Source organism: Rhinopithecus roxellana, chromosome 12 (genome assembly GCF_007565055.1).
Source record: "Rhinopithecus roxellana isolate Shanxi Qingling chromosome 12, ASM756505v1, whole genome shotgun sequence".
NCBI classification, from domain to species: Eukaryota; Metazoa; Chordata; class Mammalia; order Primates; family Cercopithecidae; genus Rhinopithecus; species Rhinopithecus roxellana.
In genome coordinates, this window is record NC_044560.1 from 66,190,683 (window position 1) to 66,214,504 (window position 23,822).

Here is a 23,822-nt window from a genome sequence, read left to right on the forward strand (position 1 = left end):
AACTATTCATTAATGAATTTCAATTACATGGACTTAATTTTTTTTTCCGTTTCTTTCATAGTTTTGATTTGAATTTTAAACTTTCAATTTAGATTCAATAAATACATTTATTGTGAGGTAATACATTTTCACTAATATTCTTTTTTTCTTTTATAGGTCACAGACTTTGGGTTTGCCAAAAGAGTTAAAGGCAGAACTTGGACATTATGTGGAACTCCAGAGTATTTGGCTCCAGAAATAATTCTCAGCAAGGTATATTCATAATATCAATATGTAAGAGGTAGAAATATGAGTCATGCATCCCTATGGACTTTTGTAAAAATGGTTTATTGATCTAATTTTACATTTTTAATTTGATGAGTTATGAATTTAAATCTATTTGTGCATGATTACTAAAGAATTACTATTTAGCATCTACCACTAATCCTAAACCTCTGTCAATTTTAACTCTGGGTCTTAGAGAAATAATATGAATAAATATGACCTCTAGATCCATGTTTTGCAACCAAAAACATAGTCTTTTCTTAATTATTCCTGGTAACAGGAGGGTAGAGAAGACTTGCTCTGGATTATACCAAGAGGTAAATCTAGAGATGATATGTACTCGTTGTCCATTCTTTCTTTTCAAATTTACCAGTTAAATAAAAGGAATGTGTGAGAAGTGTTTTTAAATTTTAAATAGGACTATTAACAGCAATTGAATAGTTTTAGTTGTATTGAAGGCAGCTCTACTTTTCTAAATAGTGAAATGTGGTGAGAGAAACTATACCTATATCTAAAAGAACGGTTAACTTTTCCTCTGCCATCTCTTGGTGGAGAAGTCTAGAAAGGAGAACCTAACAATAACCAGGCACAAATAGGAGAGAGGAAAAGGAAGGGAATAAGACACATGCTTCAGTGGTTCCCAAATGGGATCATTGAAATATGGCTAACCTATAGAAGGGTTAAAATAAAATATTTCTTTCAAGTTTTCTCTCATTATCTTTCGTAATTTAAATAATGTATAACTTCTTGATATTTTATTATCTAAATATCATTGCAGTTAACACATTTCTTTAAATACAGTTAACAAATAATGTGACAACAAAATGAGCACTAAAACTTTTACAAATGTGTATTTATTGTAAAAGTAATACTCATTATACAAAATTTAGAAAATGCAGAAAAACATAAAGAAACAACCAAAAAAAACCTATATGTAATCCCACCAACCTAGAGGCAGCCTTTTTAAAAACTTTCATATATATATGTACATTTTAGCTTTTATTTTAGGTTTGGAGTTACATGTGAAGGTTTGTTACATAGGTAAACTCATGTCATGGGGGTTTGTTGTACAGATTATTTCATCACTCAGAAATTAAGCCCAATACCCATAGTTACCTTTCTTATCCTCTACCTCCTCCCTACCTCCACTCTCAAGTAGAATCCAACGTCTGTTTTTTCCTTCTTTGTCTTCATAAATTCTCATCATTTAGCTCCCACTTATAAGTGAAAACATGTGGTATTTAGTTTTCTGTTCCTGCATTAGTTTGCTGAGGATGATAGCCTCCAGCTCCATCCATGTTCATGCAAAAGACATGATCTCATTCCTTTTTATAGCTTTATAGTATTCCATAGTGTATATGTACCACATTTTCTTTATCTAGTCTACAATTGATAGACATGTAGGTTGATTCCATGTCTTTGCTATTGTGAATAGTGCCACAATGCATAAACAAATGCATGTGTCTTTATGATGGAATGATTTATAATCCTCTGGGTACATACCCAGTAGTGGGATTGCTGGGTTGAATGGTAGTTCTGCTTTTAACTCTTTGAGGAATCTCCATACTGCTTTCCACAATGGTTGAACTAATTTACACTCCTACCAACAGTGTCTAAGGGTTCACTTTTCTCTGCAACCTTGCCAGCATCTGTTATTTTTTGACTATTTATTTATTTATTTATTTATTTTGAAGATGGAGTCTCGCTCTGTCGCCCAGGCTATAGTGCAGTGGCATGATCTCGGCTCACTGCAACCTCTGCCTCCTGAGTTCAAGCGATTCTCCTGCCTCAGGCCCCAAGTAGGTGGGACTACAGGCATGCACCACCACATCCAGCTAATTTTTGTATTTTTTGGTAGACACGGGGTTTCACCATATTGGCCAGGCTGGTCTTGAACTCCCGACCTCAAGTGATCCACCCTCCTCGGCCTCCCATAGTGCTGGGATTACAGGCGTGAGCCACTGCACCCTACCATTTTTTGACTTTTTAGTAATAGCCATTCTGACTGGTGTGGAATGGTATCTCATTATGGTTTTGACTTGCTTGCATTTCTCTAATGATCAGTGATATTGAGCATTTTTTCATATCTTTGTTGGCCACATGTATGTCTTCTTTTGAAAAGTGTCAATTCATGTCCTTTGCCCACCTTTTCTTTTTTTTTTTTTTTTTTTTTTTTTTGAGAAGGAGTCTCGCTCTGTCGCCCAGGCTGGAGTGCAGTGGCCGAATCTCAGCTCACTGCAAGCTCCGCCTCCCGGGTTTACGCCATTCTCCTGCCTCAGCCTCCCGAGTAGCTGGGACTACAGGCGCCTGCCACCTCGCCCGGCTAGTTTTTTGTATTTTTAGTAGAGACAGGGTTTCACCGTGTTAGCCAGGATGGTCTCGATCTCCTGACCTCGTGATCCGCCCATCTCGGCCTCCCAAAGTGCTGGGATTACAGGCTTGAGCCACTGCGCCCGGCCTAATGTGGTGGTTTGTTTCTTGTAAATTTGTTTAAGATCCTCATAGATGGTGGATATTAGACCTTTGGCAGGTGCATCGTTTGCAAATATTTTCTCCCATTCTGTAGGTTCTCTGTTTACCGTTGATAGTTTCTTTTGCTGTGCAGAATCTCTTCAGTTTAATTAGATCCCACTTGACAGTGTTTGCTGTTGTTGGAATTGCTTTTGGTGTCTTTGTCATGAAACCTTTGTCCATTCCTATGTCCAGAATGGCATTGCCTAGATTATCTTCCAAGGTTTTTATACTTTGGGGTTTTGCATTTAAGTCTTTAATCAATCTTGAGCTGATTTTTGTATATGGTATAAGGAAGGGGTCTATCTTCAGTCTTCTGCATATGGCTAGCCACTTATCCCAGCACCATTTATTGAATAGGGAATCTTTTCCCCATTGCTTGGTTTTGTCAGCTTTGTCAAAGATCAGGTGGTCATAGCTGTGTGGCCTTACTTCTGGGTTGTCATAGTTGAAATCATAGTAAATGTATATAGTCTTGTCTCTGACTTTTTTCACTTTTGTTATAACAAGCACACAAACATCATTCTAATGGCTTGTTTGCAAATGTACCATAGAGTATTTAGCCACTCTTCTATTGTTGGGTGTTCAGGTTTTATTTTTGGTTTTTGTTTTTTATTATTATAAGTAACTATGATAAACATCCTTATACATAAAGCTTTTTCTGTATTTTACATTATTTCCTTAGCATATATTCCCAGAAGTAAAACTACTAGGTCAAGGAGTAGGGACATTTTTAAGGCTTTTGATATATATTGCCAAATTGCTTTCCAAAGTTATTATGCCATTTTACACTTCTACCATTAGTGTATTATAGTGCCTATTTCATAACACTATCACTGGGTATACCCATTTTTAAAATATTGACTAATTTAATAGGTAATAAATTGTATCTCATTGTTTTAATTCTCATGTTTTTGATTTGTTTTTCAAATGGTTAATAGCCATTTGGTATTTCTTTGTGTGTCTGTAAATTATTAGTTCATTTCCTTTGCCCATTTGTCTATTGTAATTTAACATTTTTCTTATTGATGTGTTTTGATTTCTATACCTTGGGTATTAACTTGTGTCTGACACATTTACTATAAACATTAGCACACAATTTAAACATATAAATCAAAAAGTTAAAGCGAGTTAATGCCTATTTCTATTAGAAAACAAAGTGCTATTCCTATTATACCACTCCTTCCCTTAAAAAGATATATACAGTATCAGGAAAGAAAAAAGAGATAAAGAAAATCTCTATAGCATTATAGTATTATATTTTTGCTAGAATTTTGAAAACTAAGTAGTTTGTAAAGCTAAAATTTTGACAGAAGGGTGGAATGTGGAGAGTCGTGATGGTAGAGGGTACCTCTGAGGGCGGAACAATAGATCTGGGTAGAAATCAGCTTATTTCTCTTCATGACCAGGTTGTTGGGGTTGTTAAAAAATCTCTTGTGCCAGTTGATACTGATCATAGTTAATAAACTATATTATCCTGTTATTCTTATTTATTTTCTTATAAATACTTCCAGATTTTAATTTTAGTAAGCTTAATAAGAAAAAAAACACAAACATAACCTTAGATTTTTACATTTGGTTTGCAAAGCACTTTTTATATACATTACTCCCTTTCATTTGATACAGTCCTCACAAAACATACCTTTTAGAGATAGGAAGCAAAACAGTAGATAGCAGAAGTAAAGTATACTTAAATATTTACATTAATTGAATTCTACATTAAACTTTTTGCTTTCACAAAATCCTATGAAGCAGATGGGATTATCCCTAGCACATTCACCCTCCTAACTCCAAAAATATAGAGTATTTTGAAGTCAACTTCACTATTTACTATGTAGTCCAGTTTCCATTATTTTCTTTGAAAACTTTCAATCTTTCTGGGCATGCTGTGGAAAATCTGATTCATAAGATTATGGACCTAGAATGGGCCTTAAGAAGTAATGTGGTCTAACTGCCTTCCTGTTATTGAGGAAGAACTAACTTATACCAGTGAAATAAAGAAAATTTCATTGTCTATAATATTCTTAATCATTTTAGGAAGAAGATTTAATAATCTTTCCTAATATCCAATTTCAATATCTGGAAATCCTCTCCTTTGTTTAATTTAAATCTGACCTGATACATTTGGTTCATTTTTAAATTCTGTCCTGAAGAGCTGCTCAGCAATTGCTTTAAAAAATTTTTTATATGCTTCCAGATCATTTTGAAATTATCTTTGATTTCATTCTCTTCTGAGTAACTTAAATAACAGTTGACATTGGTGTTGGTTTATCTCAGGGCTACAATAAGGCAGTGGATTGGTGGGCATTAGGAGTGCTAATCTATGAAATGGCAGCTGGCTATCCCCCATTCTTTGCAGACCAACCAATTCAGATTTATGAAAAGATTGTTTCTGGAAAGGTAAGTAAAATATTTTATTATTCCTCTCTTATTACTGTACATGAATTTTAAGCTTCATGCATTGAAACTATATTGTGTCATAATTACTATTCTACATTGAGAAAAATACAGAAAAATCTACAGTTGCTGCTCTTAACAGCATAAGAAATGAATCATTTCAGTTTCTTAAGAATAAAAGGGCAGTTTTATAAAGAAATTAACAAAACAGTAAAGCAATGTCTGTATTTAGTATTTTTATCACAAAGAACAGGATCATAGCCATAATTCTCAATATTCCTTCAAATAAATAAAAATGGTTTATTATTTCATATGTCTATCTTCATGGAGAAAAGTTTTTGGGGCTGTTTTATATGCCCTTCCATTTTCAGGAGAGACTTCTTGTTTTAATTATGTACAATACTATAAAAGTGGATGTAAAAGTAAATACAAAATGAATAAGCCTTTTTAAGATGGAAATTTATAGAACTGACTTTAACAGAATTGTTCATATAGATTGTGATTATAATTGTCATTGGTTTTTAGCAAACACGGAAATAACATTAATTTTTCATGAACATGAGTAGACTTACTATGTTGTAGTATTTTACATTTTGTAAATTTCTTTCTAAACCTTCCTTCTTTTGCACTTATAACCTCTAATTTTGCTTTCAAGAGTATTTTGTTTAGGGTCAATCATTTGTGCTTGCCTTAACTGAGACCTCAGATCTTTTTTAAAAAAGACCATATTCAATTCAATAGAAATGAGCTTGGATTTCCTATCATGCAGCAAAAGAATAGGCTTTTAAACATTCCCAGAGGAGACCTTCTATACATTAATGACAAAATATATGGGAAGGGGTATTTTGCTTATTTTCCCTTCTTTCTATTTCTACATGTCGTACTACTTTGTCTTTTCTTTCCCACATAGTCCCGTTTAGAATATGATCAGGAAATAGAGCATCAATCTTGATACCACGTTAGCCTGAGGTGTTATATAGTTGAGGTTTTTTTGTTTTATTTTTTATTTGTTTGTTTTGTATTTTGTGACCTTCTTAGGCAGAGATAAGCCTAATCAATCTGAAGAATCTGGAAGAGATCGAGGGAAAGTCTTTATTTCTTTGTATCTCAGCCATATTCAAGCTCTACATTTAGTGTGAAAGCTTACCCTTGACATCTATCAACTTACAGTTTCCATTGTTAACTATTCTCAAGGTACCCTGAATGTCAATAATGTGGTAATTTATCTTTTTTGCCAACACTCAAATTTAAATCATAGATGCTGCACAGCTGGGCTGTAGGAACAAGACACTTGCCAATAGAATTAGTCTATCCAATCACCTAGAATATACATTTCAGCACAGTATTGTTCCCTATCTCAGAGTACATATGCAGTCTGCCTGGATCACAAGATTTTCCCTTGTATTTTGCCACGTTTTATGTAGAAAGTTTTATGTATTATCAGTATTCACAAATTAGGTGACTGACTAAAGAATTTATACCCCAACTATGTCAAAGGTAAAAAAATAAATACCTCTTACAGATAAATAAACCAGGCTAGATGTTGAACACTGTGCACTGATAAAGGCAATACAGAAAAGCAGAATGCAGTACTTATTTAAACAAGTATTAATATCACTGCTGTTTTTGTTACATTTGTAGATCTCTGGCTTCAGATTTCTTATCTTTGTAATTGTTTTCCCCCAGCAGAACTTTTGATATGAACAAAACAAAACTTTGAGGAAAATTAACAGACAAGGCAGTGATTTATTTTTGAAGAATTTGAGAAGTGTAGACTCTCAAGAGGACTAAAGGTCATATGAAGAATGATGAGAGAACCAAAATACATTAAAATCACAAATGGAAGAAGAATATTTTACTAATACAAAAACTAAGAATGTAAATATAATAATTGTTTCAAATAATTTAACTGACAGTAATTATAAAGTTCTTGAATCTTTAGTATATTGCTTTTATTTATGCTTAACTTCATATAAGAAATGCAGTTTTCTAACAAGGATACTGTCATAACTAAATTTACATTTATTAAGAAAAGCTGCTTTAGTTAAAATTAATGTATCTTCATCTTTATGCATTGGCCTCAATTTGCCAATCATTCTCTATTAGTTAAAATTTATATTCAGCTGTTCATGAATATATATTCATTTTATATCAAACTTTAAAATTTTGTATCTAATAATCAGCATATATTCTAAAATCATAACAGTCTAAATCGTAGCCACCTTATAAGAATAACAACATAAAACTGTATTATATCACAATATTCTGTTTTCCCCATCATTTATTTAGAAATGTGACAGGATATTTGGTGTACTTCTGTTTTTTAGCTAAAAGTACCAGATTATCTTTCCCCATATGGGACATAAAATTATCCCTATCTCTTACTCCCTTTACTCATCTAAAGTAGAATTCATGAAAGCGGAATTTTTGCCATTAAAAGGTGCTGTATTATGTGAAGTTAGATTGTATTAACCATTTCCCAATAAATGATCTGTTTCAACACTCAGATTCAAACTAGAATGTGTCTCTATTCCCATTGCAAAAATATTATTGTCTCTCTGGTTAGTAGCTAAAAGCCAAATTGGAAACTAACTAGTTTTTTAAATTTTGCAAATTATTAAAAATCCAATTTGGTCTTATATTTGTGGATCCTCATATTTATATTTGCATTTGAACTTTTAATGGTTTTAATGGTATATCATTTAAGAATGTGGTTTTCATTCAGAATTGTTTTTGTTGATTTTAGAAGCATATTATTTTATGCAACCACATCTTATATTGATTATATCCTCCATTCTGAAGTCATGTTATAAAGATTATAGGTATCAATGACCTATCAAAGTTAAAGTTAAATTTATTAATTAAGTGATAAATTCACTGAAGTACGTATATATGAACATTAGATTGTAAAATACTTTCTCTATTACAATATTTTAACTCAAGCTGGTAATTTTAAATGCACACAAAGATGATCAATCAACTTGTTAGATTCTCTCCTACACATATTTTGCCTTTAAAAAAACAGAGGAGGTGGTATTTAAATGTCAAATTATTCATGCAATGTTAGGGTTTGAGTCTACAAATTCATAGTTGAAAGAAAAGACTTATGATTCCTGCATTAACTATGCCTCATCCTAGCAATACATATGCTGAGTTGCTGTATGTAGTCTTTAAATTTCATGCCTCATTGTCATTTACTCCATGCCAAGAATCAGTTATGGTCTCTATAGCACCTCTATCTGGCTGCATTACCTATGTAAATACAGAAAGTTTATATTGCAGTCAAAAATTATACTTGCATGTAAGGTACTCAAGTAACAGCTACTATGGAAACCATAACTTTAGAGCCCTTGGCTTATGTGATTAAAAAAAAATTCTTAGCTTCAACATATCTAATATAAATATTGTTCCACGCTTAATGAGTAACACTATATAAGGAGACATTATGCAAAATATAGAAGCATAAACATAAGCATATACTGAATGATCAAAGAATTGGTTAATTTTTCCTGAAGGGAAATTCAATATTTACATGAAGAGTAATTGATTATCAGCCCTATTGCTATTCCTTTCTGTCTCAGGGGTCCCTAAGACCATCTCCAGGTTTGGTGATTCACCAGGAGGACTCAACAAGATTCAGCATACAGTGGTACTTGAGGCTAAGATTTATTTCAACAAAAGGGTACAAAGTGAAGATAGCAAAAGTCCAGAAGACACCGGGCACAAGCTTTCAAGAGTCCTCTCCCAGGGCAGTCACAAGAGGTGCACATAATTCCTTCAGCAACAAACTCTGACAAGCGTGAAAATTTATCTACCAGCAATACTCATTTAAATACTCAATGCCCAAGATTTTCACTGGGGGTTGGTCACATATGCACCCTCTGCCTAGCACATGCCAAAATCCCAGGCTCCCAGAACAAAAGTAGATGTTCAGAATAAACTATGTTGTTTGTACCAACAGTCTAGGCACAGTGAGCCACTCTAATCCTTTAGGGAAAGTTTCATATTGGTATAAGGGCACTGGTACTATTCAAATTGTCATACATCTCCCAAGGGCCAAACTTGTAAGCGGTTCTTTCTGAGGGTAGCAGTCTCAGGCCTGCTATGTTAACTGTTTTCTACACACATTCTGTTTCCTAAATAACATACACATATGCAGATATTCCACTATACTTTTTCTAAGATACTATTGTTAATGCTTTTGGGGAAATTACAATATCATTTACTACTTTGCTATGGCCATAGTTAAAGAGACTTAGAAGTACTCAAAAATCATTTTCATAAAACACAAAAGCAGTTTTACTCTTTTCGTAAAACCCAGGGCCAGTTTTAAAAACTTCACTGTGGTTATTTAAAATTCTTATTAATACCTTCTTTGGTGACAGCTCTTTTGGTCCTATGAGCAAATAATCGCAAAACTGGCTTCTTATGTGAGAGCAGGGGGAGGGAGAATGGGGTAGATCATAATCCTCTGCAACCTTGTAGACTCATATCTACCACTGTTTCTGCATAGGTAAGGGAACAGATTAGAGAGCCCACAGATGCAATACCAATATTTATAAATATTTTTAATGTCTTAGCTCTTTCTTTTCACATGTAGAATCCAGGCTGATTAAAGATGCCCAGGTCTTATGAGATAGTGTGGAACTCGGCACCATATCTATAACATGCCTAGTATATGAAAAGTTATTATGCCTGTTGAAAAATTGTCTAGGCCGGGCGCGGTGGCTCAAGCCTGTAATCCCAGCACTTTGGGAGGCCGAGACGGGCGGATCACGAGGTCAGGAGATCGAGACCATCCTGGCTAATACGGTGAAACCCCGTCTCTACTAAAAAAATACAAAAAACCAGCCGGGCGACGAGGCGGGCACCTGTAGTCCCAGCTACTCGGGAGGCTGCGACAGGAGAATGGCGTCAACCCGGGAGGCGGAGCTTGCAGTGAGCTGAGAGCCGGCCACTGCACTCCAGCCTGGGCGGCAGAGCAAGACTCCGTCTCAAAAAAAAAAAAAAAAAAAAAAAGAAAAAAAAGAAAAATTGTCTAATGTATATGTTCATTTTTGATCAATCAATTCTTTACTGGGATTGCAGATATTTTGAGAACTTACTGTGCCTAATTTAGAAATAATTTGTTAAAATTTATCTCAACATGCTCATAGCCAGTAGTTAATAGATTATTGCTTCTTGGCTGTGTACAAACTCTTTTGAGTCATGTAAGCCTATAATAAATTTTATCCCAATTCATAAAAGATAATGTTACTAGTTAAATGATCCTTTCTCCTGCCAATAACTGCAGAATAGCACTAAGATTTTTCTCTTCTTTCAAAGAACAACTTTGTCATTTCTGTGATTAAGCTTAGTGTAAACCAATTTGATTTGGCCTCCTTTTATTTCTTTTTCTTATTATTATTTTTATTTTTTTACTTTTTTGAAATGGAATCTTGCTCTGTTGCCCAGGCTGAACTGTAGTGGCAAAGTCTTGGCCCCCTGCAGCCTCTGCCTCCCGTGTTCAAGTGATTCTCCTGCCTCAGCCTCCTAAGTAGCTAGGACTACAGCCATGTGCCACCACACCCGGCTAATTTTTGTGTTTTTAGTAGGGACAGGGTTTCACTATGTTGGCCAGGCTGGTTTTGAAATCCTGACCTCAAGTGATCCACCTGTGTTGGCCTCTCAAATTACTGGGATTACAGGCATGAGCCATAGAACCCAGTCGGCCTTATTTTATTTCTAAAAGAAAAAAAAGTCAGTAAACCAGATAGTGATTTTAAATCACTCAGTATGGATACCATGAACAACATGAATGGATTTACTTTTTGGTTGTAACTTCCTCTTGAACTTTTAGAAAATAATAGTTATTCCTAAAACTCAAATGTGCAAGACTTTATAATCAGTGCTGAAAGCAGAAAAAATATTCTGTTGAGTTTGCTCAATTCAGAGTGAGTTTTATAGTTCGTTTAACATATTATATAATGTAATTTGATGGTAGTTTAGGATATCAGCCATATTGACAATGGTGTCTTTATATAACAAAGTTATAGTAAGACATTTTCTCCCTCACTTTATCAAACTTAGGACCTTAAGAAAAGAGGAAAGTATTTGTTCTATAAATTAACAGGTGAAGCCTGAGACAAGAAGAAAGGAGGAACTTCCTACACTTTCCCAATGACTTTTCTAGCACAGACTGTCCTTGGCGTGTCTGTAAAAATAATGATAGATATGGCTGTCTTCCAAGTTCTTTCTTTAATTCAAAAATTCAGTTTCAGATCATTAAAGTAGTATTCTAATGGGAAGGCTTAAAAAATGAAAACTAGTGCTGAATTAATGTCTGCAAAATACTAGGCATAATACAAGGCAGTTTCATGTAAGTTACATAATTTCTTTTCATACCTGCCAGATGAGATATACTCTCATTGTTTTATAAATGAGGAAACTGAGACTCAGAAAGTTAAGAGTTTTCCCTAGATTGCAGAGCATGTATGTAGTGGAGTTGGGATTGGAACCCAGGAATTCTTTCTACTAAAGAAATAGCTTGGTAGAATTTTTAGATGGCAAAGATGTTCACTTTTATTTTGTTTAACTCTCTAGTCATGTATGTAGGTAAATCAAAACTCAGAATTACCCGAAGACAAAAGGTAGTTTGTGGCAAAACAAGAAATAGAAGAATCTAGTTCAGTGATTCATTTGTTATTCCTTCACTTGACTTCAGTGACTTTGTATCACTAATCATTCCTCTCAATCTCCTTGGCTTGATCCTCTTCTCTTCTTTCTCTGCACTTCCTCAATGGGTGGTTTCATCCAGTCTCATGACTTAAATGCTCAGGACAATTCTCAAACTCATTTTTCCAGTCCATACATGTTTCCCAAATTCCATACTCTTGTATCTAGTTTCTAACTTGAAATCTTCACTTGGATATCTAATAGATACCTCAAATTCAACCTATCTAAAACTGACAAGTTTTTGTCCTCTTTCCTACACTCCACCCACCTCCCTTCACGAAGCCTTCCCCATCTAAACTGATGGCAACTCCACCCTTTCAGTTAGTCAGGCCAAGACACATTGGAGTGCTCACTTCATATCTAATGCACAGGGAAACCGTTCTTACTTTGTCTTTAGAATTTACAGAATTCAGCCACTTCTTAACCACATCCACTGCTGTTGCTCTTAAGTGAGTCACTAGAGTGGTTCCTTAAAAATGTTAAAGCCTATCCTATTATTCTTTTCAAAACCTTGCAAGGATTCCCCATTTTCTTCAGAGTAAAAGTCAAATACCTTACAATGCAAAGTTTTATGAAGAAGATAGGATAACATTGTTAAAGGATCCCTCGGTTGCTAAGTTTTAATTGTCTTCCTCACTAGAATGTAAACTCCATGAAGGCAGAAATCTTCATTTTATTTTGTTTACTTACATAATCCAAGCACAAATTCCTGAGATATATTAGTAAGCACATAGTACTTGCTTAGTACAAGCATAACACATAGTAGAGGTTCAATGAATATTTGTCAGATTTCAATTCATGCATTCATTAAGTATTTATGAAGCTCATAGTATGTGCCAGACCAGTTCTACATGCTGGATACAGCAAGTCAGTTGTGGTCTCTGCCTTCATGAAGCTTTCATGAAATGTACTCTATCTTTGGTGTCTTTCCTGAGAGTTACTGACTCAAGAGGTCTTCTGTGGATTCAAAACATTTTTTTTAAGTATCACAAGTGATTTTGATAAACACCATGTGTTGAGAGCTTGTTTTGTGTGTCTGTACCTCACTGGGGAATTAGATTTATTCTCCAGAAAATTTAATTAGAAGAATCAGAAGTAATATAGTCTCTAATGGTTGGAAAATATTCCTAAACAATAAATAATATTGAAGAAAAAATATTGAAGAAAACACCTTGGGAGGTATACATATCATAAACACCTATTTTATGTTATACAAACACTTCCATGTTAAATGATGCCAGTTTCCCATAACCTTATCTCTCAGACCTAATGGCTAAATGATTTTAGACTGTCTTTCTCTTTTCAACATCTGGCTCTTTACATTTACTTTCACATTATTTGCCCTACCTTGGACTGGCTAAAAGCTCATAGGTATATGACAGGAAGATTAAGTTATTTTCCCAATAATTCCACTAACTGAGTTGGTAGTCTCACTGGAGCTCAGATTCCTTATCTTTAAAATGAGAGTTTAGACTTAAACTAAGCACCCTCTAGCTCCAATATTAGAAGATTCTGATTTCACTTTCTATAGTAGTTATAATTGATAATAATGATAAAAGTAATACCCTTTTGATATAGTTTTAAAGGAAAAATTAGATAGTCACTCTTCCCATCATAGAAATCTTTAGTGTCTCGAGGTTGATGTATTACAAATAAAAGTTGTGCATTTAAAACAACTTTGTTGAAGTTATTTTCTGTTCTTCACTAATTCCAGTTTGATAAATCAACATGGCTCTTTGGAAAGTTCAGTCAACAAGGAAATTACATTTCAGGTTAAATTTCAGAATAATCATGGGAAAAAATACTTTCACAATGACTTTCATTATTTCTCCCCCAAAATACTTTAAATATGTGACAGATTCCCATTATTAACATGGACTACTATGAGAGTGTGGGCTACCTTCTTCTTCTCCAGAGAATCTCTGGAGAAGAGGGTGTGATATGAAGGTGAGGAGGATATGTCTATAATTTGAAAAGGTTCCCAAATCATTCTGATATCTGCGGTCATGACCTCCCATCACTCCCCATTTGAGAATCACTGTTCTGAAGATTAAAGACACACACACACACACACACACACACACACACACACACACAGTCAAGACCATCACTTTATTTGCATTCCAAAATAAAGAACTACATTATTTAGATGCTTTTATTTTTCATGCATTCCATTGCATATTACCTGAATTCCAAAGATAATTTATATGTAGTATATTACTGTCTGCCGTTTGAACATAATGAAATGGTTCATTATGTTCAAATGGTACATTACCATTGAACAGTTCACACAAATTTAATCCTAAACAAATATAGATGTACTTCAAATAAATTATTTCTTTGGAATCTAAATAAAGTTTAGATTTATCACTGGAAAATCTGAGCTAACATACCCACTGGAAAAATGTCATGTTATTTTTAAAGTAGACAGTGTGCCTTTTGAATACCCCTTATTCTCTAGTTCTTACTTCATCTAGGTAAATGAGGAAATGTGCAGCAAAATATTTTTAAGATGAAAATTTCAGTCTTTTAGAAGGTTCCTGATAATGACTATTTTTAAGTTATTGAATCATGGAAGGAGAATAGATAATTAAAAATATATACCCTGCAGTCAGTGTACCCAGTTTGGAATTACACCTTTACTATTTATTAGCTCTGTAATCTTAGGCAAAATAATTTCTGTAGGTCTCAATTGCTTCACCCCTACCTATAACATTTGGATAATAATCATACCTATGTTTTGGATTTTATGAGCCAGTACACAAAGTGTTTAGCATAATGCCTAGCTTCTAGTAAACCACTTGTGTCAAGAATAAAACTAGAGAAGGTAGAAGTTCACATACCTTACTGTTTTAGAACATAAAACTGCTCATAATCTAGGATAATAAAGGGCCTTGCAAAAAACTGAGAGTTTGAGTTGCTAATTTGTATGAGTTGAGCCCAAATCCTGGTCATTTATTAACTATTAACCCTTTAAATAGTCTTTGGTTGCTTGATACAATGTTAGTTTTCCTCTGGTATGATAATGATTTCAATTTACTGTATTGTTATTATTTACATTTATGATGCTGTGATCTTTTACTAGCATAGAAAATAAAACCTCTGCATAAAGTAGTGAACAGAGTTGAGAATAGTGCTTTTCAAGCTTTTATGTACATATGAATCCCATGGTGATAAAAGCTCAGATTTTCAGGACCAGTGCCCCCATCATCTGAGGCAAGCCACAGGAATCCACATTTTTATCCTTTTGTCTCCCAGTTTATTCTGATGTGCATGGGTCCTAGGACCAGATTTTGAGAGAATTTACTTATAGAATAGCACAAAAGTGGCAGTCAAAAGCTATGGTTTTGAATTTAACTTTACTATAAAACCTATCTTTGCATGCTGATTATTTAACTTCTACTTTAAGAACATGAGAATGTTTGTCAAGTATGTTGAGCTTTTAGAAAGTCAGAATATAAATTAAGGAATCTATATATTTGAAGACAGTGTAATAAAGAGCAAAATTCATGAAGATACAAATCATGACTAGATTTCTAGTCTCAATTGTGCCACTTTATGGCCTGATGACTGGGGAAGCTATACCCAGTAACATCGCTGAATCTTAGTTTCTCCATCTTTAAAATGGAGTTAATACCATGTTCACTGAATTTTTCCTATCCAACTGGAATGTAAGTTCCATGAAATCAGAGACTTGCCTGGTTTTGCTCACTGCTATATATCCAGCACCTAGAATAGTGCCTGGTGTATAGTAGGTACTCAATAAATAATTGTAAAATGGATGAACTACAGTATTTGAAATAGTCTAATAAATACTGAGAATAAAAATGGCATAGTACCTTCCCTCAGAAGCTCAGAGCCTGGGGGAGACAGAAATATGCACAAATACTACAGAATAGTTGAATAAGTAAATGTATTATAAAGAGCAACTGAGGTAATGTAATGATGCACTATGTAAATTATGAAGTGGTAGCACTTGTAGTGGTAGCACTTGTAGAGAAACAAAATAAAGAATGCAGAGAGTTCAGGAATGGGTGTCTTAACCCTTTAAAGTGTTTTCTACAAAGGTGCTATGATCAATTTGTAGCTGAGGCTGTAATAATCCAGATATGTATACACATACATGTGTGCATACATATGTGTGTATGACAGGGAAAAGGGTGGTGGAAGGGATTGAACACAGGTTGGAAAGGATAGTGGGGAGGTGGTAGTGATGACAAAAAAGAATAAGGAGGCATAGATGCAGCTATTCTCTCATCCTTTGGTAGCACCCATTTAAATTTTTTTAGTACCCATATCAATGAAACAGTAAGAACCAGAAGTTAGGTTGGTATAGAAGAGAAGAATGTGTTTAAACAAAACAAAATGAAAAATAGACTTAGGTTTCCTATAAATGTTACTTTAACCTTATTGATTGCCAAAAATCTTCACTTATTTGGGGGTTTCCAGTTGTTTTTAAGGCTAGAGGTCAGTCTAGTAATTGTAAAGTCTTCACAAGTTAGTAGGTAGAAAAATGCTTTTAAACCAGTCTAAATCATTTTTAAACTGTTGCATAATAGGAGAATTATTTTTAAAAGCCAACCTCTGATAAATGAAAAATTTTTCCTATGCTGTGAAAGGCAGTGTGGGTTTTTACAACCATTTTTAGACTTCCTTTTTGATAGATCTCTTTTCAAAATGTACATACTGATTTCCTTCATATGCTGGTTCTTCTATTTATATTACAAAGTTAAATTTGTATATCTTTGAGACACAGATTTGTAATGTACGATCCAAAGAGATTGCTCTTAAAGGTAGGTGAACCTTCTGATATTTTGCAAAAGTTCTGTAGGTATGCACATTTTTCTGGAGACTACTCCATGTTCTTAAAGACATCATGACCAAAGCAAGGCCCTAAGAGAACAGGGTTAGTTCATTCACCCAAGTAATTCTCTCCTTTATGACCACTGTGGGGACTGTAACGTGTAGTTAAAAGTATGTGAAGGTCATCGCTCCATATTTTTGTTTATATAATGCCTTGTTGCCTTAAAAAAAAGACTTTATGAAATCAAAACAGAAATATCATGTGTCTTAGAATGTGTGTTTTACCAAATGGTGTGTTTGTGTAGGTCCGATTCCCATCCCACTTCAGTTCAGATCTCAAGGACCTTCTACGGAACCTGCTGCAGGTGGATTTGACCAAGAGATATGGAAATCTAAAGAATGGTGTCAGTGATATAAAAACTCACAAGTGGTTTGCCACGACAGATTGGATTGCTATTTACCAGAGGAAGGTGAGATTTTCTTTTTTAATTTAAAAGCTTTTTTAAAGTTGGTGTTTAAATTATATGTGGTGGAGATATTTTCAACTTAACACATAGTTTTAATATTTTTACCTTTTGAATTAATCTTGTGCAGGATCTAAAGTACTTTACAGCCCATAACTTAAAAGTGAGTTTCCCCCTAGAATTTTTTTTTTTTTTTTTTTTTTTTGAGGTGGAGTCTCACTCTGTAGTCCACGCTGGAGTGCAGTGGCACAATCTCGGCTCACTGCAACCTCCGCCTCCTGGGTTCAAGTGATTCTCCTGCTTCAGCCTCTCGAGTAGCTGGGACTACGGGTGCATGCCATCACACCTAGCTAATTTTTTTGTATTTTTAGTAGAGACAGGGTTTCACTATGTTGGCCAGGCTGGTCTTGAACTCCTAACCTCAAGTGATCTGCCCGCCTCGGCCTCCCAACGAGCTGGGATTACAGGCATAAGCCACCACGCCAGGCCCTACCTAGCTTTAAAAGAAAGCATATATGCTATTTTGACCATCAACCTGAAATGTTTCCTTTGTTAAATTTTTCCTATCTATGCCTGTTACACTTCACAAAACTGTGGAAATTATATATTAGACAATGTCCTAAGGGTTTTCAAAACTGATGTGAAGCCACATTAGGAAGATATATAAATAAATGTAGTTGCCAATCCAGAATTGGCATGTGCCAGATATATAACAACATTTAATTGCTAGTTTCATCCCTTTTTAGTCTTCATTTTGACCTCCCTGTGGCATTTATCAGGATTACACATTTTTTTATCTAGTGTTTCCCAAACAGACCATGCTTTTTTACACTTGTGCCTGTGTAAATTTTTTTTTCCTTTACTCAGAATGACTTTTCCCATTTGTGCATCTGCCATACTCTTATTTATCTTTTAAGATTTAGCTTAAATATCACCTCTGATATTTTTCTCTGATGGGTATTCTTTATTAATATCTTACATGGTCACTGTTGTTTTAAAACATTTCATTGAGAACAGGTACCATATCTTACTTTTTTTTCATATTGCTATCATCTGGAAAGACCTTTATGCTTGGTATATGCTCACTAAATGTTTGCTCGCTGACTTAAATGAGCATTGGTCTCCCTGTAGGGATGCAACTTTCTTTTATCCATTTGAAAGCTAATCTGAATATAATTCATACAAATAGGGGTTTTAATTCATGCTTTTTTGGAAGGTCAAAACAAATTATCCAAAGTTACTACTTTTTTCCTTTTAACAATTATTTATTCACATAAGATTTTTTCCAAATAGTTATCAGGTCCCTGCTTGTGTGTTAGGTATTCTGCAAGGTGCTGAGAATACAATGATGAGTAAAACCAACCTTTATTCCTGCCCATATGAAGCTTAATCCTTCCAGGGGACAGGGAGATTAGTCAGATGGTCATATAAATAAATATAGAGGTACTATACTTTGAGAAATGTGGAAATTCAGGATAACTTTGCACCTGAGTTTTTTGAGATTTGTTTTGTTTGGTCTTTTGTTTGATTCTTTGCTTGCTAAAGGGATTCTTAGTGTTAGAAATTCAGGCAACTTGAAGACTTGAATATAAGTATAGATCAAGTTAATCGCTGACATTATTATACCACCATAATAAAATAGAGAACAAACCCCAGCTAAACAGTAGCATATTTAAAAGAAAGTAGTATTGTTTTTGTTTTGTTTTGTTTTGTGTGGCTACACAAGTTGCCAGTATAACAGTTGTGGTAACAGTAATATATTAATTGATAGTAGTTATCATTTCACTATTGTAATAATTTGAGACATTTAAGAAAAGATTTTGCTGCACTGAATTACCTTTATCTCTCATTTTTCTTCTTAAATAATTAAAGATAATTTGCATGAATAAAGTGTTTTCATTTTGAATTATTTTTTTCTTCTTTTTTTCATAAAACCAAAACTTCTAATAATGTCATCTTTAATAATGCTGTGCAACTACATGATTGAGTTTCCTTAAGGAGAAAAAAATTAATGCTCTAATTAAGTATTAAAAGCACAGTTTTTCTAAGTTACATATTTTACAAACAATTACAGTAACAAGCTGGGTGCCCTGGCTCACACCTGAAATCCTAACACTTTGGGAGGCCAAGGTGGGTGGGTTGCTTGAGTCTCACTCAAGAGTTTGAGACCAGCCTGGGCAACATGGCAAAACCCCGTCTCCACAAAAAATACAAAAAGTAGCTGGGTGTGATGGCTCATCCCTGTAGTCCCAGCTACTTGGGAGACTGAGGCAGGAGGATTGCTCGAGCCTGGGAGATTGGGGCTACAGTGAGCTGTGATTATGCCACTGTACTCCAGCCTGGGCAACAGAACAAGACCCTGTCTCAAATAAATAAATAAATAAAGATTACAAAAACAAAACAATTAAAGAATTTTAAAATGCAGCAAAAAGAAAATATAGCCAGACCAAAACAATGTGAATGCAATACAGCCTATCTCACAAGAGGGATCCAGAAACTCTCTGTTCAAAGTTCATGAATCATGGCTGTTAGCATTATTATCGCAAATAGATGTGTTATATAGTCAATAACAAGATTCATAGCACTTTAAAATAGATTTAGATCTCATAAAAGCTGTTTGTTTTTTATATTTTTTCTAAATTTGCTAGCATCAATGCAATACTGTATAATTAACAAAAGCACCTCCCTATAACTTCTGCTTTCAGTCTTCTAAATAATCCTGTGAAATAAGTGATACCATTTCCCCATTTTACTGATGTGGAAATCAGCTCAGAGAGGTTAATTAATTTAAACATAATCATGCAGCTGCTAAGTAATACCTATATTTGATCCCAGGTTCTTCAGATTCTCAATTCCAGGTCACATTATCCCTTTAAAGTCCTTTTGGTATGATTCTTAAAATCAAACTCCAAACCACTAAACAATAAATTGTTTCACAAGATTTTCATGAATTTTACATGTATCATCTTCTTAACTTTTATGCTTTGAGCATTTTGGGAGTAGGAAGACTCTGTCTCAGAAGGCAGCAAAAAAAGAGAAGGAACTGTGGGGTTAGGCAGACGTTGATCTGAATCCCTGATCAACCAGTCATTAGCAGTATGATCATGAACAAATGATTTAACCTCTCTAAAGCATCAGTTTTATCACCCTTAAAATTTGAATTTGGATAGAGAATACAAAAGGAAGAGTAGTTTGGTGAGAAAGATTAGATAGATTGGCCCAGGCTCCATTTTCCTTTCTGGTTGAGATACGTTTCATGTACTTATAACCAGGTAATTTATTAAGCAAATGAATTTGAAATTATCGTAATTCCACCATCCAAATAGAACCTAGTATTTGGCATACGTCTTTTTACTTTTTTTTTCCTATGCTCTTCATCACTGCAGTCTGGTCCTATGAGCTCAGTAGCCAGTGAAGATCTACCTCCTCCAACCCTGCACTTTACCCTTTCCTTCAGTCTCTTATGTCACAGTTGCTACATACTACATAATTACATCTGAGTGACTTACTGCCATATTTTACAATCGTTTTAAAACAGGCCAGGTGCAGTGGCTCACACCTGTAATCCCATCAGTTTAGGAAGCCACAGTGGGAGGATCACTTGAGCCAGGAGTTCAAAACCAGGTGGGCAACATAGTGAGACGTCATCTCTTCAGAAAATAAAAAAGAATTAGCCAGGTGTGGTGGCACACACTTGGTCCCAGCTACTCTGGAGGCTGAGGCAGGAGGATCACTTAAGCCCAAGAGGTCAAGGCTGCAGTGAGCCATGATCATGCCACTGCACTCCAGACTGGGCTACAGAGCTGAGACCCTGTCTCTAAAAGAAGAAAAAAAATCCTACTCCACAATAAGTGTGTCTATTGAACTTGTATTTTCTTTCAGTGCTTTCTGAACTCTAACTTATTTTTTGTTCTTGTACAATAATTAACCAGTTTTCCCCTCCATATTTATTGAATAATTCTTATTTGGCCTCTTATCTGAAATTCTACCTTTACTAGTATTAAATTAATATATACATCTGTCTATTTCTGTACTTTTTTATTTTTATTGATGCATACTATTTTTATATATTCATGAAGTACATGTTATATTTTAATAGATGCATAGTATGTGTAGTGACCAAAGCTGGGTATTAGCATATCCAGTACCTTGATCGTTTATTATTTCTTTTTGTCGGGAATATTTCAAATTTTCTGTTCCAGTTACTTTGAAATATACAATATATTGTTGTGAAATATACAATATAACCACCCTGCTGTGCTATCAAATGCTAGAACTTATTCCATCTGTCTAACTGTATGTTTGTTCTCAGTACCTTAGTTCTCTTCATCCCTTCCCCCAGCACACATCCTTCCCAGCCTCTGGTAGCTGTCTTTCTATACTTTGCCTCTAAGAGATCAACTTTTTTAGGTTCCACATATAAGTAAGAACATGTGATATTGTCTTTCCGTGCCTGGCTGATTTCACTTTACAGAATGATCTGTTTCCATCCATGTCGCTACAAATGACAAGATTTCATTCTTTTTTTACAGCCAAATAGTATTCCTATATATATTACATTTTCTTTACCCATTCATCTGTTGAAGGACACTTAGGTTGATTCCATATCTTTGCTGTTAATGCATAGTGCTGCAATAAACATGAGGATTCAGGTACTGCTTTGATATACTGATTTCCTTTGGATTAGTGGAATTGCTGAATTGTATGATAGTTCTATTTTTAGGTTTTTGAAAAATCTCTATACTGTTTTCCATAGTGGCTGTACTAACTTACCTTTCTACCAACAGTGTATAAGAATTCCCTTTTCTCTACATCCCCTCCAGCACTTGGTATTTTTTGTCTTTTTGATAATAGCCATTCCTCCTGGTACGATGATATCTCACTGTGGTTTTGATTTGCATTTCCCTGATGATTAATGGTGTTGAGTGTTTTTTCATGTAGTGGTTAGCCATTGTAAGTCTGGTTTTGAGAAATGTGTACACATATCCTTTACCCATTTTAATTAGATTATTTATTTTTGGCTATTGAATTATTGGAGTTCCTTGTATATTCTGGATATTAGTCCCTTCTTGGATGAATAGTTTGCAAATAGTTTCTTTCATTCAACAGGTTGTCTCTTTACTCTTTTGATTGTCTCCTTTGCTCTGCAAAAACTTTTAATTTAATATAGCCCCATGTGCCTATTTTTGTTTTTGTTGCTTGTGCTTTTCAGGACTTAGCCATAAAATCTTTTTTGTTCGTTAGGTTTTTTGTTTTATTTATTTATTTATGAGTTGGAGTTTCACTCTTGTTGCCCAGGCTAGAGTGCAATGGCACGATCTCGGCTCACTGCACCCTCTACCTCCTGGGTTCAAGTGATTCTCCTGCCTCAGCCTCCCGAGTAGCTGGGATTACAGGTGCCCACAACCATGTCCAGCTAATTTTTGTATTTTTAGTAGAGACAGGGTTTCACCATGTTGGTCAGGCTGGTCTCAAACTCCTGACCTGCCTCAGCTTCCCAAAGTGCTGGGATTACAGGTGTGAGCCACCATGCCCCACCCATAAAATCTTTAACTAGACCAATGTTCTAGAGCATTTCCTCTGTGTTTTCTTCTAGTATTGTTATGGTTTGGGGCTTTATTTTTAGTACTTAATTCATTTTCAGTTGATTTGGGGATATGGTTTCAGTCTTCTGCATATAGATATCCAGTTTTTCCAGCACCATGTATTGAAGAGAGTGTCCTTTCCCCACTGTATGTTCTTGATGCCTTTGTCAAAAATCAGTTAATTGTAATACATGGGTTTATTTCTGGGTTCTCTATTCTGTTCCATGGGTCTCTGTGTCTGTTTTTATATCACTACCATGCTGTTTTAGTTACTGTAGCTTTGTAGTCTATTTTGAAGTCAGGTAGTGTGATGCCTCCAGTGTTGCTCTTTTTGCTCTGGATTCCTTTGGCTATTCAGGCTCTTGTGTGGTTCCATACAAATTTTAGGATTTTTTTTTCTATTTCTGTGAAGACTATCATTGGTATTTTGATAGGAATTGCATTGAATCTGTAAATTGCTTTGCATAGTTGATCATTTTAATATATTTATTTTTCTGATTCATGACCATGGAATGTCTTTCCATTTATTTCTGTCCTTTTTAATTTCTTTCATCAGTGTTTTGTAGTTTTTCTTGTAATGGTCTTTCAACTTCTTGGTTAAATTTATTCCTATCTATTTTATTTTATTTTGTTTTTTTTTTTTTTTTTTGTAGCTATTATAAATGGAATTATATTCCTGATTTCTTTCTTAGCTAGATCATTATTGGTGTATGGAAATGTCACTGATTTTGTATGTTCATTTTGTATTCTGCACCTTTACTTAATTTGTTTATCAGTTCTAAGAATATTCTGGTGGAGTCTTTAGGTTTCTCTGTATGTAAGATTATGTCATCTGAAAGGAGGGGCAGTTTGGCTTTTTCGTTTTCTATTTAGATGCCTTGTATTTCTTTCTCTTCCCTGATTGATCTGGCTAGGACTTCCATTACTATGTTGATTAGGAGTGGTGAAAGTGGACTTCGTTGTCTTGGTCCAATTCTTAGAGGAAAGTCTTTCAACTTTTCCTCATTCAATATGTTAGCTGTGAATTTGTCACATATGATCTTTATTATGTTGAGGAATGCCTCTTCTATGCCTAATTTGTTGA

General features: G+C 34.6%; 1 protein-coding gene across 4 annotated transcripts in view; it reads left to right on the top strand.

Annotated features, from left to right (window-relative positions):
- Positions 1-23,822, top strand: part of PRKACB (protein kinase cAMP-activated catalytic subunit beta) — a 168,678-nt gene that overhangs the window by 133,005 nt on the left and 11,851 nt on the right. For 3 of the 4 annotated variants that reach the window (XM_010382526.2, XM_010382523.2, XM_010382525.2), the window contains 3 exons: positions 157-252; positions 5,053-5,175; positions 16,995-17,159. In XM_010382526.2, the coding sequence (XP_010380828.1) occupies positions 157-252; positions 5,053-5,175; positions 16,995-17,159 (384 nt within the window). Of the gene's footprint in view, positions 1-156; positions 253-5,052; positions 5,176-6,858; positions 7,679-16,994; positions 17,160-23,822 lie in introns of those variants that run through there. The other variant, XM_010382529.2, reaches the window with a different exon arrangement.